The following is a 16,933-nucleotide window of genomic DNA, read 5'->3' as shown; positions in this document are numbered from 1 at the left end:
CAGGGAGGTCTGTCTGGGTAACGAGTTCCAGCTGTTCTACAAAGTGTGTATTCTGGCTTCAGTGATTTGAGAAGAAGTGACTGAAGAAGGAATCAATACATCAAATGATGAGAGCAGCGACTCCACCGGGTCTGAAGCTGGCAGGCAAACAGCATGATGAGAGGGCTCAGAGCAGGGCGGCGAACGTTCTGACAGCAGCAGGGTGGAGAACGTAGGAGGGTGGAGAACGTTCTGACGGAGCTCGTCATCTCATCAGATCGCACTGTGGAGCCTCGCTCACGGCTGAAGTCCTGAAATCAAACGTTCTCCTGCAGCGTTCGACGAAGCAGGACAGACAGGCTGGAACGTCGGGTTTACAGAGTGGTTCTGATCGGCTGACAAACATTCTGGAAGCAAAAACTAAACATCAGCAGAGAGGAACATTTCACACGTCCATCAGTCCCAGTGCCAGGGGGCAGGAGGGGCGGAGCCTGTCGGGATGGGGTGGAGCCTGTTGGGCTGGAGCCTGTTGGGGTGGGGCAGGGCCTGTCGGGGTGGGGCGGGGCCTGTGGGGATGGGGCGGAGCCTGTTGCGGAGGGGCGGGGCCTGTCGGGGTGGGGCGGGGCCTGTGCGGATGGGGCGGAGCCTGTTGCGGAGGGGCGGGGCCTGTCGGGGTGGGGCGGGGCCTGTGGGGATGGGGCAGAGCCTGTTGCGGAGGGGCGGGGCCTGTCGGGGTGGGGCGGGGCCTGTGGGGATGGGGCAGAGCCTGTTGCGGAGGGGCGGGGCCTGTGGGGAATGGGTGGATCTTCTGCCCCAATGTGTCAGTGGGTCTCAGAGCTGGCGGCGGTCTGTCCGGCCTGGGGGAGGTGGGGGGGCGGGGGGGGGGGGGCCGCCCCGGCTCTCACAACCTGTGCAATGCAAGGACAGAAAGAGTCAAGGCGGAAGCAGCCCCCCCCCAGACAACAACTACCCTCAACTACCACCACAAACAACCCCGTCCCCAACAACAACAAACAACAACCCAACAAGTAGGGGTGTGCGATATGACGATATAAGATCATTAAGGATTACAATGTCAGGACGATCTCATAAATCAGAAAGATCATTAAACCGTCTATAGGGCACGCTCTTCTTGTTGTTTTTTCACCTATATATAATATTTTTTGGAGTGATGATGTTTCCTGAAAGCTTCAGATAATATCAACTAAATATTTCCTCTAGTGCAGTTCTCCACATACATCATGGATACATGTGGAGCAACATTAACGATGATTAAGAAAAAACAAAAAAAAAACAAAAACGCAGCCACAGCCAGAGCTGCGTTCAGGACCAAAGGCAGCTAACAGCGAGCAGAGCGCTGTGGAGCTTCTCTGACTGGAGCTGCTGCTGGGTGGAGGCTGGGTGGAGGCTGGGTGGAGGCTGGGTGGAGGCTGTGTGGAGGCTGGGTGGAGGCTGTGTCAGGCAGAGCTGGTTTACAGCAGCAGTACAGGATCTACAAGAGATCAGCCGCCATGGAAACACCTCAACAAGCTGGAGGGAGAGACGCTGAAGCTAGCACCGATGCTAATGCTAGCTAGCGAGCTACCGCTAGCAGTTCACAAGCTAGCATGAGGGATCTGATACACAACAAATCACAGAAATGTGAAAAGACACTTAGTGGACAAACCATCAAGCTAACAGCTGAAACGACCCTTTAGTCTGATCACTAGTGGAACGTCTTTGATTTAATGGGATGATGAGGGGCTGTGTTTCAATGGAGACAGAGCCCTCTAGTGGTCAGATAGCGCAACTATTAAAACTATATCCCATTAAAACTGTTAAAAAGCTATTTGATGTGTTTAGTTTTTTGTGTAACAAAAGTGTACTTTATTGTTCTTTATCTTTTACCTCATTTTTAAAAGGAGATAAAAGCTCAGATCTCTGAACAAAAAATTGTTCTCAGCAGCTGTATTATTCACTCAGGTTATAGATATTAAAGTTAAATTGTTTTTGTTCTAAATTGTTGTCCTTTAAGAGGTAACCAGCTAAGTTTGCATTTTTATTGACCCTTTTTAATAATCTGTTTGGTGTGTTTAGTTTTTGTGTTACAACACTGCACTCTATTGCTGTTCATGACTTTTTATGTTTGTGTTCACTGCACATTTTGATTAGAAAAAAACCTGTACAATTTAAATTAAAGCCAGTTTCTGGCTTTAATTGTCTTCAATTGTCTTTTATTTTTCTTTTAGGGTTTTACATGTTTAAATACATTTATATGTTTTATATGTTTAACATTGGGGAAAAAAATGGTCAAACTTGCAAATTAGTCTAGAAAAAAAATATATAAAAAAGAATCGTGACAAAATCGTGATCGTGACATTGATTTTAAAAAAATCGTGATATGACATGTTTGCCATATCGCCCACCCCTACCAATAAGGACCCCCACCGGCCGCCCCAACCAAATCACCCCCCATGAAACAAACCTCACTCCCAACAACACCCCAAACACAACCCCAGTCCTGCCCCAACAAAACCCCGATAACAATCCTGCCCCTGACAAGAACAACCCCTCCCCCAAAAAACACCATTTCTACCAACACACACCCCCATCTCTACTAACACACACCCCCATCTCTACTAACACACACCCCCATCTCTACTAACACACACCCCCATCTCTACTAACACACACCCCCATCTCTACCAACACACACCACCATCTCTACCAACACACACCACCATCTCTACCAACACACACCCCCATCTCTACCAACACACACCCCCATCTCTACTAACACACACCACCATCTCTACCAACACACACCACCATCTCTACCAACACACACCACCATCTCTACCAACACACACCACCATCTCTACCAACACACACCCCCATCTCTACCAACACACACCCCCATCTCTACCAACACACACCACCATCTCTACCAACACACACCCCCATCTCTACTAACACACACCACCATCTCTACCAACACACACCCCCATCTCTACCAACACACACCCCCATCTCTACCAACACACACCCCCATCTCTACCAACACACACCGTCATCTCTACCAACACACACCCCCATCTCTACCAACACACACCGTCATCTCTACCAACACACACCCCCATCTCTACCAACACACACCCCCATCTCTACTAACACACACCCCCATCTCTACCAACACACACCGTCATCTCTACCAACACACACCCCCATCTCTACTAACACACACCCCCATCTCTACCAACACACACCGTCATCTCTACCAACACACACCCCCATCTCTACTAACACACACCCCCATCTCTACCAACACACACCCCCATCTCTACTAACACACACCCCCATCTCTACTAACACACACCACCATCTCTACTAACACACACCCCCATCTCTACCAACACACACCCCTATCTCTACCAACACACACCCCTATCTCTACCAACACACACCCCCATCTCTACCAACACACACCCCCATCTCTACTAACACACACCACCATCTCTACTAACACACACCACCATCTCTACTAACACACACCGCCATCTCTACTAACACACACCCCCATCTCTACCAACACACACCCCTATCTCTACCAACACACACCCCCATCTCTACTAACACACACCACCATCTCTACTAACACACACCACCATCTCTACTAACACACACCGCCATCTCTACTAACACACACCCCCATCTCTACCAACACACACCGCCATCTCTACTAACACACACCCCCATCTCTACCAACAGACACACACACACCTGACAAGGCTGTCGCTGTCCCCGGGTCCTTTGCAGGAGCTGCACTCCGTCCGGCTGTCGTCTGCTTTGGGCTTCTTCTGCAGAGCGGACTGGCGCTGTCGCCGTTCCCGTGGCAACGGTTCCTACAGAGACATTGCTACATGAGATCACCTCCCGGAGGGAGCAGGGGAGGTGAACTCTCCTGGTTCATGGTTTCATCCGCTCTAAGTGTGAGACGGCTGTAAGTGTGAGAGTGAATTTAAAGTGCTGTTTTCCATCAGGACGCCTGGTTCATGACTTTTTGCTGAAAAGTTCAGACTTTGGGAAAATCAAACCAAACCAGGTAGAGGACTGTCCTCTGAGCATTGACACCAGACAGAGTGTCTCTCAAGGTGCTTCAGGCAGAAGATGGGGACGAACCTCAGACTTGTCCTCTCTGTCCTCGCAGATGGGAACTCTCTTCCTCTTCTGGCCTCGAGTCCTCTGAAACACACACATTCAGCTTCAGCCTCGGGGGAAACTCTGCTGGATAAGAGCCTGGAAGAGGAGGGCGAATGTTAAAACGCCGTTTGTCCCCACAAACACTCCGTCTCCATGGAGACAGGGGAAACAGAGGACCGGTCCCATGAAGGTCAAACGAAGGTCACACAGCTTCACATCCTGCTGACCTCTGCAGCTCCAGCTAGTGGCCGGGAGGCAAACTGTCTGCAGACGACCATCTGGACACAGGAAACTGTCCCACATGAAGAGGAGAGGACGGGAGACGAAGCCGGGAGACAAACCCGGGTCAGGCCCACAGGGACGGGTCCAGCCTCACTGAGGGACGGATCTTTAAAATGAAGTGAGCATGTCTACAAGGACAGCTCACTGGCTGGAGCGCTCCCAGTGGACCAGCTGAACATGGAGGAGGGTCAGGAAACAGACCCATGGGTATGTTGCCCCGCCCCATATGTTTTGCTCCACCCACATGGAGCAGCTTAACGAGGTGCTCCACCCGCTGCTTGGAGTGTAGGCGAGGTGGAGGAGGCCTTTGGGAACTCTCTTCAGAACTGCCGGTGTTCCGTGCAGTTCCTTCGGGGAACCCTGACGCCTGGTTCACACAGGACGCGCCGTGCGCCGAGTTTCAGATCGGCGCCCCTGTTAACCCATCTGACGGTTCATACAGGAGGCGGAGCGGCTCGCACCGTGGACCGCGGGCGCTCCGCTCCGCTCTACTTTCTCCGAGAGCGCCATTTGTCAAGCTGGATCAAGCAGATCGCACCAGACAGGAAGTCGGGAACGGAAAATGTGAGAGAACCTGGTCAATTTTCACAATAAAATAAAGTAAAATAACAAACTATGTTGCTTTTCAGTTTTCCTTTTCAGATAAACACACACACAGGACGAGAGGGCGAGAGAGAGAGAGCGAGACAGAGAGGAGGGGCAGAGATTCACGTGATGTAAATGAGACACGGGGGGGGGGGGGGGGGGCGAGGCGAGGGCTCTCCACAGGTCACCACATCAGGCAGACATGTTTAAAGCGTTCGTAAATGGGGAAAACTGAAAGAAGGCGGAAACAGCCGACCGCTGCCGGGCTCAGTCGATGTCTGACCGGCGCGCAGAGCGCAGCAGGAATGGCTTCCTGTTTGAACAGCCAAGCGCCTGCACAAGCGGGGCGTCCTGTGAGAACCAGGCCTGAGACCAGCAGAGGTCAGAGTGTCAGCCTGCAGCCTGTGACAGACCAGAGACCAGGAGGTCAGAGGTCAGTGCTCCCCTGTGGAGCCAGTGCCGGGTGGAGACATTCCCCCCCGTCATCTGACGGAGACTCGTTTACCGGCAGAGCTCCTCAGCTGGAGGCCCGGGTCCAGCCGGGTCCATCCGGGTCCAGCCGGGTCCTCAGAGGACGGCTCCGGTGGTGATTCAGCAGTGACTGATTCTCTGAGCAGCAGCCTCACTGGAAACAGGACTGTGACACCCGTTCTCCAGCAGCTCCCTGCACTCCGCCGCCACGCAGCATCAACTTCACTGCTGCCGCCTGTACGCACTAAATACAGTCGCCGGCACGATTCCCCTGCTGCCTCACACCATGCACACTGCTGGCTGTCCCAACCTGACTCACAGGGTGGCAGAGTCCAGACATTCTGCTTCCTGTCCAAGTCAGTCAGACAGTCAGTGAGACAGACAGTCAGAGAGACAGTCAGAGAGTCAGTCAGACAGACAGACAGTCAGAGAGACAGACAGTCAGAGAGACAGTCAGAGAGTCAGTCAGTCAGTCAGACAGTCAGTGAGACAGTCAGTCAGTCAGTCAGTCAGACAGTCAGAGAGACAGACAGTCAGAGAGACAGTCAGATAGTCAGTCAGTCAGTCAGACAGACAGACAGTCAGAGAGACAGACAGTCAGAGAGACAGTCAGAGAGTCAGTCAGTCAGTCAGACAGTCAGTGAGACAGTCAGAGAGTCAGTCAGTCAGACAGTCAGTGAGACAGTCAGACAGTCAGTCAGTCAGACAGTCAGAGAGACAGACAGTCAGAGAGACAGTCAGACAGTCAGTCAGTCAGTCAGTCAGTCAGTCAGTGAGACAGTCAGACAGTCAGTCAGTCAGTCAGTCAGTCAGTCAGACAGACAGTCAGTCAGTCAGTCAGTCAGTCAGTCAGACAGTCAGACAGTCAGTAAGACAGTCAGACAGCCAGTCAGTCAGACAGTCAGTGAGACAGTCAGTCAGTCAGACAGTCAGTCTGTCAGTCAGTCAGTCAGACAGTCAGTGAGACAGTCAGAGAGTCAGTCAGTCACTCAGTCAGTCAGTCAGACAGTCAGTCAGACAGTCAGTCTGTCAGTCAGACAAACAGTCAGTCAGACAGTCAGTCAGACAGTCAGTCAGTCAGTGAGACAGACAGTCAGACAGTCAGTCAGTCAGTCAGTCAGACAGTCAGTCAGACAGTCAGACAGTCAGACAGTCAGTCTGTCAGTCAGTCAGACAGTCAGTCAGTCAGACAGTCAGCCAGTCAGTCAGTGAGACAGTCAGTCAGTCAGTCAGACAGTCAGTAAGACAGTCAGTCAGTCAGTCAGTCAGTCAGACAGTCAGTCAGACAGTCAGACAGTCAGTGAGACAGTCAGTCAGACAGTCAGACAGTCAGTGAGACAGTCAGTCAGACAGTCAGTCAGTCAGACAGTCAGTCAGTCAGTCAGACAGTCAGTCAGACAGTCAGACAGTCAGTGAGACAGTCAGTCAGACAGACAGTCAGACAGACAGTCAGTGAGACAGTCAGTCAGTCAGACAGTCAGTCAGTCAGTCAGACAGTCAGTCAGTCAGTCAGACAGTCAGTCAGACAGTCAGTGAGACAGTCAGTCAGACAGTCAGTCAGACAGTCAGTCAGTCAGACAGTCAGTCAGTCAGTCAGTCAGTCAGTCAGACAGTCAGTGAGACAGTCAGTCAGACAGTCAGTCAGTCAGACAGTCAGTCAGTCAGTCAGACAGTCAGTCAGTCAGTCAGTCAGACAGTCAGTCAGACAGTCAGACAGTCAGTCAGACAGTCAGTCAGACAGTCAGACAGCCAGTCAGTCAGTCAGTCAGTCAGTCAGTGAGACAGTCAGTCAGACAGTCAGACAGCCAGTCAGACAGTCAGACAGTCAGTGAGACAGTCAGTCAGACAGTCAGACAGCCAGTCAGTCAGTCAGTCAGGCAGACAGTCAGTCAGTCAGTCAGACAGTCAGACAGTCAGGCAGTCAGTGAGACAGACAGACATTCAGTCAGTCAGTCAGTCAGTCAGTCAGTCAGACAGTCAGTCAGACAGACAGTCAGCCAGTCAGCCAGTCAGTCAGACAGTCAGACAGTCAGACAGCCAGTCAGTCAGACAGTCAGTGAGACAGTCAGTCAGTCAGACAGTCAGTCTGTCAGTCAGTCAGACAGTCAGTGAGACAGTCACTCAGTCAGTCAGACAGTCAGTCAGTCAGTCAGACAGTCAGTCAGTCAGTCAGACAGTCAGTCAGTCAGTCAGACAGTCAGTCAGACAGTCAGTGAGACAGTCAGTCAGACAGTCAGTCAGTCAGACAGTCAGTCAGTCAGTCAGTCAGACAGTCAGTGAGACAGTCAGTCAGACAGTCAGTCAGTCAGTCAGTCAGACAGTCAGTCAGACAGTCAGACAGTCAGTCAGACAGTCAGTCAGACAGTCAGACAGCCAGTCAGTCAGTCAGTCAGTCAGTCAGTGAGACAGTCAGTCAGACAGTCAGACAGCCAGTCAGACAGTCAGACAGTCAGTGAGACAGTCAGTCAGACAGTCAGACAGCCAGTCAGTCAGTCAGTCAGGCAGACAGTCAGTCAGTCAGTCAGACAGTCAGACAGTCAGGCAGTCAGTGAGACAGACAGACATTCAGTCAGTCAGTCAGTCAGTCAGACAGTCAGTCAGACAGACAGTCAGCCAGTCAGCCAGTCAGTCAGACAGTCAGACAGACAGTCAGTGAGACAGACAGTCAGTCAGACAGTCAGTCTGTCAGTCAGACAGACAGTCAGTGAGACAGTCAGTCAGACAGTCAGTCAGTCAGTGAGACAGTCAGTGAGACAGACAGTCAGACAGTCAGTCAGTCAGTCAGTCAGTCAGACAGTCAGTCAGACAGTCAGACAGTCAGACAGTCAGACAGTCAGTCTGTCAGTCAGTCAGTCAGTCAGTCAGTCAGACAGTCAGTCAGACAGTCAGACAGTCAGTGAGACAGTCAGTCAGACAGTCAGACAGTCAGTGAGACAGTCAGTCAGACAGTCAGTGAGACAGTCAGTCAGACAGACAGTCAGACAGACAGTCAGACAGACAGTCAGTCAGTCAGACTGTCAGTCAGTCAGACAGTCAGTCAGTCAGTCAGACAGTCAGTCAGTCAGTCAGACAGTCAGTGAGACAGTCAGTCAGTCAGTCAGTCAGACAGTCAGTCAGACAGTCAGTCAGTCAGTCAGACAGTCAGTCAGTGAGACAGTCAGTCAGACAGTCAGTCAGTCAGACAGTCAGTCAGTCAGTCAGACAGTCAGTCAGTCAGTCAGTCAGACAGTCAGTCAGACAGTCAGTCAGACAGTCAGTCAGTCAGACAGTCAGACAGCCAGTCAGTCAGTCAGTCAGTCAGTGAGACAGTCAGTCAGACAGTCAGACAGCCAGTCAGCCAGTCAGACAGTCAGTGAGACAGTCAGTCAGACAGTCAGACAGCCAGTCAGTCAGTCAGTCAGGCAGACAGTCAGTCAGTCAGTCAGACAGTCAGACAGTCAGGCAGTCAGTGAGACAGACAGACATTCAGTCAGTCAGTCAGTCAGTCAGACAGTCAGTCTGTCAGTCAGTCAGACAGTCAGTCAGACAGTCAGTCAGACAGTCAGACAGTCAGTCAGTCAGTCAGACAGTCAGTCAGACAGACAGTCAGACAGACAGTCCTGCAGGCGGTCAGTTAGCGGAGCTGATAAACTGGAGCGTGTCTTTAGAGCAGAGTCAGAGCTGCTGCTCTGCTAAAAGCATTAAAAATGCAAAGTAGGAATTTCAATCGCCGCTCTGTCCTCTCTGCTCTCTACTCTACTCTACTCTCTGCTCTCTACTCTACTCTACTCTCTACTCTTTCCTCTCCTCTCTACTCTACTCTCTGCTCTCTACTCTTTCCTCTCCTCTCCTCTCCACTCTCTCTGCTCTCTACTCCAGAGGCGTCACTAGGTACTAGAGTACCAGGGGGGCTGAGCCCCCAGGAGATGCACAGGATGTGAGCGAATGTAGTGGGCGAGCATCAACGCTCACAAACAGCAAACAAAAACTGAGAAGTTGCTTTTCCACTTTTCTGGACAGATTTAACAGAGATACATTAGTATGTAAAAGTTTTAAGCAACCTTTAGATTTTTTATACAATATAACCAGGGGTCATCAACCTTTTGACCCTGAGAGCTGCTTCAGGGTCACCGAGTGCCGTTAAGGGCGACTTGTTACAAACTTAATGATTTTTTTTTTAAGAGCTGCATAGTTTCCCTAAAATAAAAATAAATGTATGTAAAAGAATTCGCCACTCAATAGGTGCAGGACTTCCCCTTGTCAGAGAGAGGGAGATATATTTCAACATGTCACATGACTCACTTTGCTATTGAAAGTCATTTAACATGAGATCGTTTTGTGGCACCTTTGAATATCCTCCACTCCAAATCACATCTGGCACATGTCTGGATAAAGTATTATTTCAGGAACATTTATTTAGAGAACAATATCCACACTTTCAGAGTATTTTTTGTTTGTTTCTTCATTTTAATACTGTTACTTTTAAATCCACTCAAGGGAAAATAATTCAACAACAACCCCCCCCCCCCCCAACCCAACTGAGTTTCAGATGGATCTTGGGGGAACCGAGGCTGTTTTCAGACCTGCTGATCATCAGCTGCCTGCAGGTGAGTCCTGCTTTAGACTCACCTTTCCAGAAGAGCTCTCTCCCCTCTCTCTCTCTAAGCTGCTCTGTCCTCCTGACTCCTACAGGTCGACAGGGGTGGTGGAGTGATCACGGTTAGTGTATTATTATTATTATCCACTGCATAAAAGACTAACAAGTTAGCTCAATAGCAGCGTGTTTTTAGCTGCTACTTAGCTAGCTGAAACGTCTCTCTCCCATCGGGAGTGAGCCAGCCAGGTTTTTATTTTTTATTAAATACACGGGGCTTTCTGCTGTTGGACAGGGGCTGGAGCTAACTGTTACCACCAGCTGGGATAAATACTTTGTTGAAAAACCTTCGTATATCCGTTTTTCCTGAATCTCCTCCTGATCTGAGGATCTGAGCTCTACGCGCAAGTGATGTGGGCGAACTCTGTATGAGGCAGTGGAACGGACTGATAACGCTCTGACGGGGCTCCGCCTCACACTGTGAAGTAGAGGGAAACTGACAGACTTATGATCATATTTGCGTTCATAATGACAAGTTATATGATTGTTGATTTCAACTCATATTCTGGGCACCTTATATTGAATTTGTCCTCACATTTTTGAAAAAAAAAAAAAAAAGAAATAAAAAAAACCCACCAAATTATTTAGGGGGGCTTGAGATTATTTTAGGGGGGCTGAAGCCCCCCTAAAATAGGCCTAGTGACGCCACTGCTCTACTCTACTCTCTACTCTGCTCTCTGCTCGCCGTGCGTTTGAAGATAAATGCTGCACTGAAGTGTCTTGGCCGAGTGGCTGAGGAGACGAGGACGGAGAGAAAAGACAGGAAATCAGAAGGCAGCTTAATCCTGGAGCAGCAGCAGAGGGCTGGGGGGGGGGGGGGGTCACACGCCGACAGCTCTGAACAGCCCAGCTGTCAGAGAGCAGTCTGGAGACGAGGGGACGGGGGGGACGGGGGGGGGACAGGGGGGACGGGGGGGACGGGGGGACTGGGGGGGGACAGGGGGGACAGGGGGGACGGGGGGACTGGGGGACAGGGGGACAGGGAGGACGGGGGGACACCATGTCACAGCCTCTGAACATGGCCAGCTCTGATAAGAGCCATCTGGAGGGGAGGGCGGGGGGCGGACCCGGTGTGTTCCCGGTGTGTGTCTGGTGTGTACCCGGTGTGTGTCTGGTGTGTACCCGGTGTGTGTCTGGTGTGTACCCGGTGTGCTCCCGGGTCGTGTGTGTCCTCTCACCTGGTGCTTCTTGGGCTCGGGCGACATCTCCTGAGGGATGAATTTGATTGGTCCTTTGATCTGCCTCCGGGACCTCTTGGTGCCGTCGGGCAGCGTCTCCATGGCGATGTCGGCTTCGTCGCTGCTGGCCTGGTCACACTCGGAACATTGCCTGAGGAGGAGGGTGGAACAGTTATCACACACTCACGCACGCACGCTCGCTCGCTCACTCACTCACTCACTCACTCTGGAATCACGCCGTTTTGCGCTCCAGATGATGTCAAACTGCAAACAGCACTGACATTATTTAGATGTTAAAAAACTCAGGTGCCTCTGCTGCAGAGTGAAAAGGGTCAAACATAAGGCCCGTGGGCTCAAACCGGCCCCCAACAGGCTCCAAGCCCAACAAAGCAGCGAGCCAATCAGAACCACTTCACAGAAAACACTGAGGTTCGTTCAGAAGAGCCGCGTGACGCTGAGAGACGAACGCCAGCCGACTGCTATCCTGCTAGCCTCCAAGCCACGCTGTGGGGGGTTGGAAAAACACCCACAATGCAACAGCTCCAGGAAAAGACTGGAGGACATGTGACTGGTCTGCAGCAGAAGGGTCCAGCGGAACCGGCTCCAGGTGGAGACGGCGGTCCGGTTCTGCAGCTCTCTGAGCAGCGGTCGGCGGCAGAGCGTTCAGGCTGTCATGGCTCCCAGCAGCAGCTGCTGAGAGCCGCTCATCCACTCTGCAATTAGCCCCAGTCTGCATCCACACTGCTCATCTTCAGCCAATACAGCGAAGGAGCCTGCTGCCGGTTCCGCCGGCGGACCGGCGGCCTTCCAGCACCAGCTGCAGCTCTTCATTCCACTCATTTAGCGGGAGCGGCTCCACTTTTCTTCATCTGCAAACCATCGCAGCTGGAAAAACAGATGCTGATAAAACGGGAAAAGAAAAAGGAAGAAGAGGGGAGAGTGTGACATTTCCACCCTCTCTGCATCCGTCATCTGATTATGCGGCGGCCGCCGCCCGGCCACAAATGTCAGCAGTAATACGAATAAACAAAGTGAGGATCCTAATACGGCGCTACGGGAACAGGAGACGCTTCCTCTGACCAACCGGCTCTCAGCGGCAGGGAAGGGGTGCGATGTGACGGACCGGACTCTGGAGGACGAGCGCCGGCTGCTTCACTGGTTCACACCGATTCCACACAGCATTCACCCAGTGTCACATGGGCAACGTTTAAGACTGCTGGCAAAACGATCAGTCTGACGAAGTGACCAGAGACAGGGTGTGTTTCCCTTCTGTGGAAATTCAGTGTTGAGACCAGTGACTGAGCTCATTAGCATCCAGCTAACACACGTCTGGAGCTTCAACAAGACACTGAAACATCCCAACACTGTTGAGATGAGGGCCCTGCTGTGAGGAGGGCCACGTCAGTGGTCTGAGTCTCCCCTCCTGGCTGGACCCAGCTGGACCCGGACCCGGACCCGGCTGGACCCGGCTGGACCTGGACCTGGCTGGACCTGGCTGGAGCTGGACCCGGCTGGACCTGGACCTGGCTGGACCCGGCTGGACCTGGACCTGGCTGGACCCGGCTGGACCCGGCTGGACCTGGCTGGAACTGGACCCGGCTGGACCTGGACCTGGCTGGACCTGGCTGAACCTGGACCTGGCTGGACCCGGCTGGACCTGGACCTGGCTGGACCTGGCTGGAACTGGACCTGGCTGGAACTGGACCTGGCTGGACCTGGACCTGGCTGGAACTGGCTGGACCTGGACCTGGCTGGACCCGGCTGGACCTGGCTGGACCCGGTTGGACCTGGCTGGACCTGGCTGGAACTGGCTGGACCCGGTTGGACCCGGCTGGACCTGGACCCAGCTGGACCCGGTTGGACCCGGTGGGCCCAGTGGGCCCTCGGAGTGTGTGTTCAGACCGCAGTGCTTGGTCCCCTGAACATGTTGATCGGCTTGTTCATTTGAAGAGAGACCTTTCGTAGAAGAGACCTGGAGGCCAGCTGTAGAGTAGAAGCCAAAAGAGGCGTCCCCACATGCAGAGGCCTCTGCTGAACATCGAACTCGGAATGTGCGGAATCGTCGACATCTGATTTGTTCCAACTTGTTCTCCAGCTGAACTTTATGAGGCATGTTTGAGGTTTGCTTTGTAAAAATGTTCTCGCTCCGCCAGCTTTTGCTGTGTTGCTCCACAAATCCACCCCGACTCAAACGGACTGCAGGATGTCAGACCTGAGCTGAGACTTCATCTTTCCGTAACATCAGGACCATCATATTGATGAATGCCGATTCGTCACCCACAGGGCCGGTGAGACGAGGCCGGAGTGTGTTCAGCTGAAGCAGAGCTTTCTGCTGACGATCGTTTGTGAGGAGACGACAGCAGCTGTGGCAACGGGAGCCTGCAGAAGGCGAGGACCATGAATCACAGCAGCAGACAGAGGAAGGAGCAGGGGAGCATGCTCCGACCCGGTCGCTGTCATCCTGTAGCAAGGCAGCAGCACGACTGCACTGATAAGCAAGTGTTTCTGTTGAGGCAGCCTGAACCGAGTGACCTTCACTGATCACTCTGCTCCCCGCTCACAGCACAGCCCTCATAAGACACAGTCCTGATAACAAGACACAGTCCTGATAACAAGACACAGTCCTGATAACAAGACACAGTCCTGGTAACAAGACACAGTCCTGATAACAAGACACAGTCCTGATGACAAGACACAGTCCTCATAATGAGACACAGCTCTGATACCAAGACACAGTCCTGGTAACAAGACACAGTCCTGGTAACAAGACACAGTCCTGATAACAAGACACAGTCCTGGTAACAAGACACAGTCCTGATAACAGGACACAGCCCTCATAAGACACAGTCCTGATAACAAGACACAGTCCTGGTAACAAGACACAGCCCTCATAAGACACAGTCCTGATAACAAGACACAGTCCTGGTAACAAGACACAGTCCTGATAACAAGACACAGTCCTGGTAACAAGACACAGTCCTGATAACAAGACACAGTCCTGATAACAAGACACAGTCCTGGTAACAAGACACAGTCCTGGTAACAAGACACAGCCATCATAAAAAGACAAAGCCCGGACAACAAGACACAGTCCTGATGACAAGACACAGTCCTGATGACAAGACACAGTCCTCATAATGAGACACAGCTCTGATACCAAGACACAGTCCTGGTAACAAGACACAGTCCTGATAACAAGACACAGTCCTGATAACAAGACACAGTCCTGGTAACAAGACACAGTCCTGATAACAAGACACAGCCCTCATAAGACACAGTCCTGATAACAAGACACAGTCCTGACAACAAGACACAGTCCTGGTAACAAGACACAGTCCTGATAACAAGACACAGTCCTGATAACAAGACACAGTCCTGGTAACAAGACACAGTCCTGATAACAAGACACAGTCCTGGTAACAAGACACATTCCTGATAACAAGACACAGTCCTGATAACAAGACACAGTCCTGGTAACAAGACACAGTCCTGATAACAAGACACAGTCCTGGTAACAAGACACAGTCCTGGTAACAAGACACAGCCATCATAAAAAGACAAAGCCCGGACAACAAGACACAGTCCTGATGACAAGACAGCCTGGATGTACAGGATTCATTGTTCTACCCTGAGCAGTGTCTTCAGTTCAGTGTGACTGTTGTACCCTGCCCCCTCCCCCACCCCCGCCCCCTCCCTCCTGCCCTGCCCCCTCCCTCACCAGTAGCTGTTCTTGGTCTTCTTGGGCATGCGGGTGAGGGGGGGCTCCAGGCAGCCCAGGTGGTAGTACAGCTTGCAGGTGTCACACAGCACCAGCAGATGTTGGTCCTGGTTCTTCTTGCAGATTCCACAGCTGGAAGGAGAGAAAGCCAGCCTTCATTTCAACTCCTGTCAGAGATCAGCGGCCGCTTTCAGAGGATTTTCACCACCTTCATATGATTTTATATCTGCCAATAAAAGGTCAAACGGGGGGACGCTGTGAGGTTAGAGATAAAAGTAGACTGGACTACACCTGTATTTTATATACTATCAACTGTGTGGGCAAAATATACACAAAAAAATGCTCATAAATCATTACATCCATTTTAAATGAAAGACTAAGACAACTTCAGTATTTTAACCTTTCATCATGCAGCTTATGTACTTTAGTTTTTTAGAAAGAGGTGAACATCTGAACTGCAGCAGAGGAGCAGCAGGACAGCGCTGGACTCACAGTGGAGCCTCGGACCACTCTGCTGTCTGTGAAGGTCAATGAAATGTGAAAGAAAGCCACCCACCCACTTCCAGCGCCACTGCTTTGTGTTGAAACCCTGCGGCTCTGGGTGGTATTTAAATGAAGCGCACCCTGGCTGCTCGGGGGGGGGGGGGTCTCACCTGTAGAGGATGGCCGGCAGGCTGGACGGCTTCCCAGGGCTCCCCCCCTCCTTCTTACTGGGCTTCCTCTCTTTGGGGGCTTTCAGGACAGCAGGGGTGTTCAGCTTCTACAAAACACACACACACACACACACACACACACACACAGGTTTGTATTTCTATCCTTGTGAGGACACTCATTGACATAATGCATTTCCTAGCCCCTGACCCTGACCCTGACCCTGACCCAGACCACCACACAGCTGAACCCTAAAGAAATGTTTTGACCTTTTACTGTTTTCAGTAACAACAACATGGTCAAGAAAACACTGTTTCCCTCATTAGGACCGGAAGAAGGTCCCACAAGGCACATTGAGCAGGTTTTCCTATCCTTCTGGGGACATTTGGTCCCCACAAGGATAGGAAAACGCGCGCACACACGCACACACACACACACACACACACACACCAGGTCACACAGCTTCATGTTGTAATAAAAGACAGGTGGAGCAAGTGGAGAAGGTGCAGCACATGCTGCTGCATTATGATGATTCTAATTCTAGTTCTGTAGATTCAAACACAACAGTGCAACTTTTATAGTGACTGGATGATTTTCATCGATTGACTGAATGATTTTCATTGATTGACTGGATTATTTTTATTGATTGACTGAATGACTCAATAGAAGGTGGTACAAAGTAAGAAACAAATCTGGAAAAAGAACAAACAATCAAGGCAGCTGTGGGAGGCTGTGGAGGGAGAAAACCCCCGGAGCCAGGATGGTGAGGACAAGAGACCAACGGTACTGAAGACAAGACCTGGAGGCTCCCAGGGAAAGGACCGCTAGCTGTGGAGACAGCAGGTGGTGTAAGCAGTGCTGTCAGTGGTGTTAGCAGTGGTATTAGCGGTGCTGTTAGCAGTGCATTAGCAGTGTTAGCAGTGGTGTTAGCGGTGTTAGCAGTGCATTAGCAGTGTTAGCAGTGGTGTTAGCGGTGTTAGCAGTGCATTAGCAGTGGTGTTAGCAGTGGTATTAGCGGTGCTGTTAGCAGTGCATTAGCAGTGTTAGCGGTGTTAGCAGTGCATTAGCAGTGGTGTTAGCAGTGGTGTTAGCAGTGTTAGCAGTGGTGTTAGCAATGCATTAGCAGTGGTGTCAGTGGTGTTAGCAGTGCAGTTAGCAGTGCGTTAGCAGTGGCTGTGTTGTTAGCCCTAGAGTTAGCGGGTGGTGTTAGCAGGGCAGTTAGCAGTGCGTTAGCGGTGGCTGTGTTGTTAGCCCTAG

General features: G+C 51.5%; 1 protein-coding gene across 2 annotated transcripts in view; it reads right to left on the bottom strand.

Annotated features, from left to right (window-relative positions):
• Window positions 1–658: 658 nt before the first annotated feature.
• The window catches only part of phf14 (PHD finger protein 14), a 59,192-nt gene continuing 42,917 nt past the window's right edge, over window positions 659–16,933 (bottom strand). For both annotated transcript variants that reach the window (XM_030120955.1, XM_030120956.1), the window contains exons 12-17: window positions 15,679–15,785; window positions 15,026–15,157; window positions 11,308–11,458; window positions 4,138–4,200; window positions 3,739–3,860; window positions 659–887 (exon numbers count right to left, since the gene is read on the bottom strand). In XM_030120955.1, the coding sequence (XP_029976815.1) occupies window positions 881–887; window positions 3,739–3,860; window positions 4,138–4,200; window positions 11,308–11,458; window positions 15,026–15,157; window positions 15,679–15,785 (582 nt within the window). In that variant the 3' untranslated portion in view covers window positions 659–880. The remainder of the gene's footprint in view (window positions 888–3,738; window positions 3,861–4,137; window positions 4,201–11,307; window positions 11,459–15,025; window positions 15,158–15,678; window positions 15,786–16,933) is intronic.

Source organism: Salarias fasciatus, chromosome 22, assembly GCF_902148845.1.
Source record: "Salarias fasciatus chromosome 22, fSalaFa1.1, whole genome shotgun sequence".
Taxonomy (NCBI): Eukaryota; Metazoa; Chordata; class Actinopteri; order Blenniiformes; family Blenniidae; genus Salarias; species Salarias fasciatus.
This window is presented reverse-complemented; position numbering and strand designations above follow the sequence as displayed.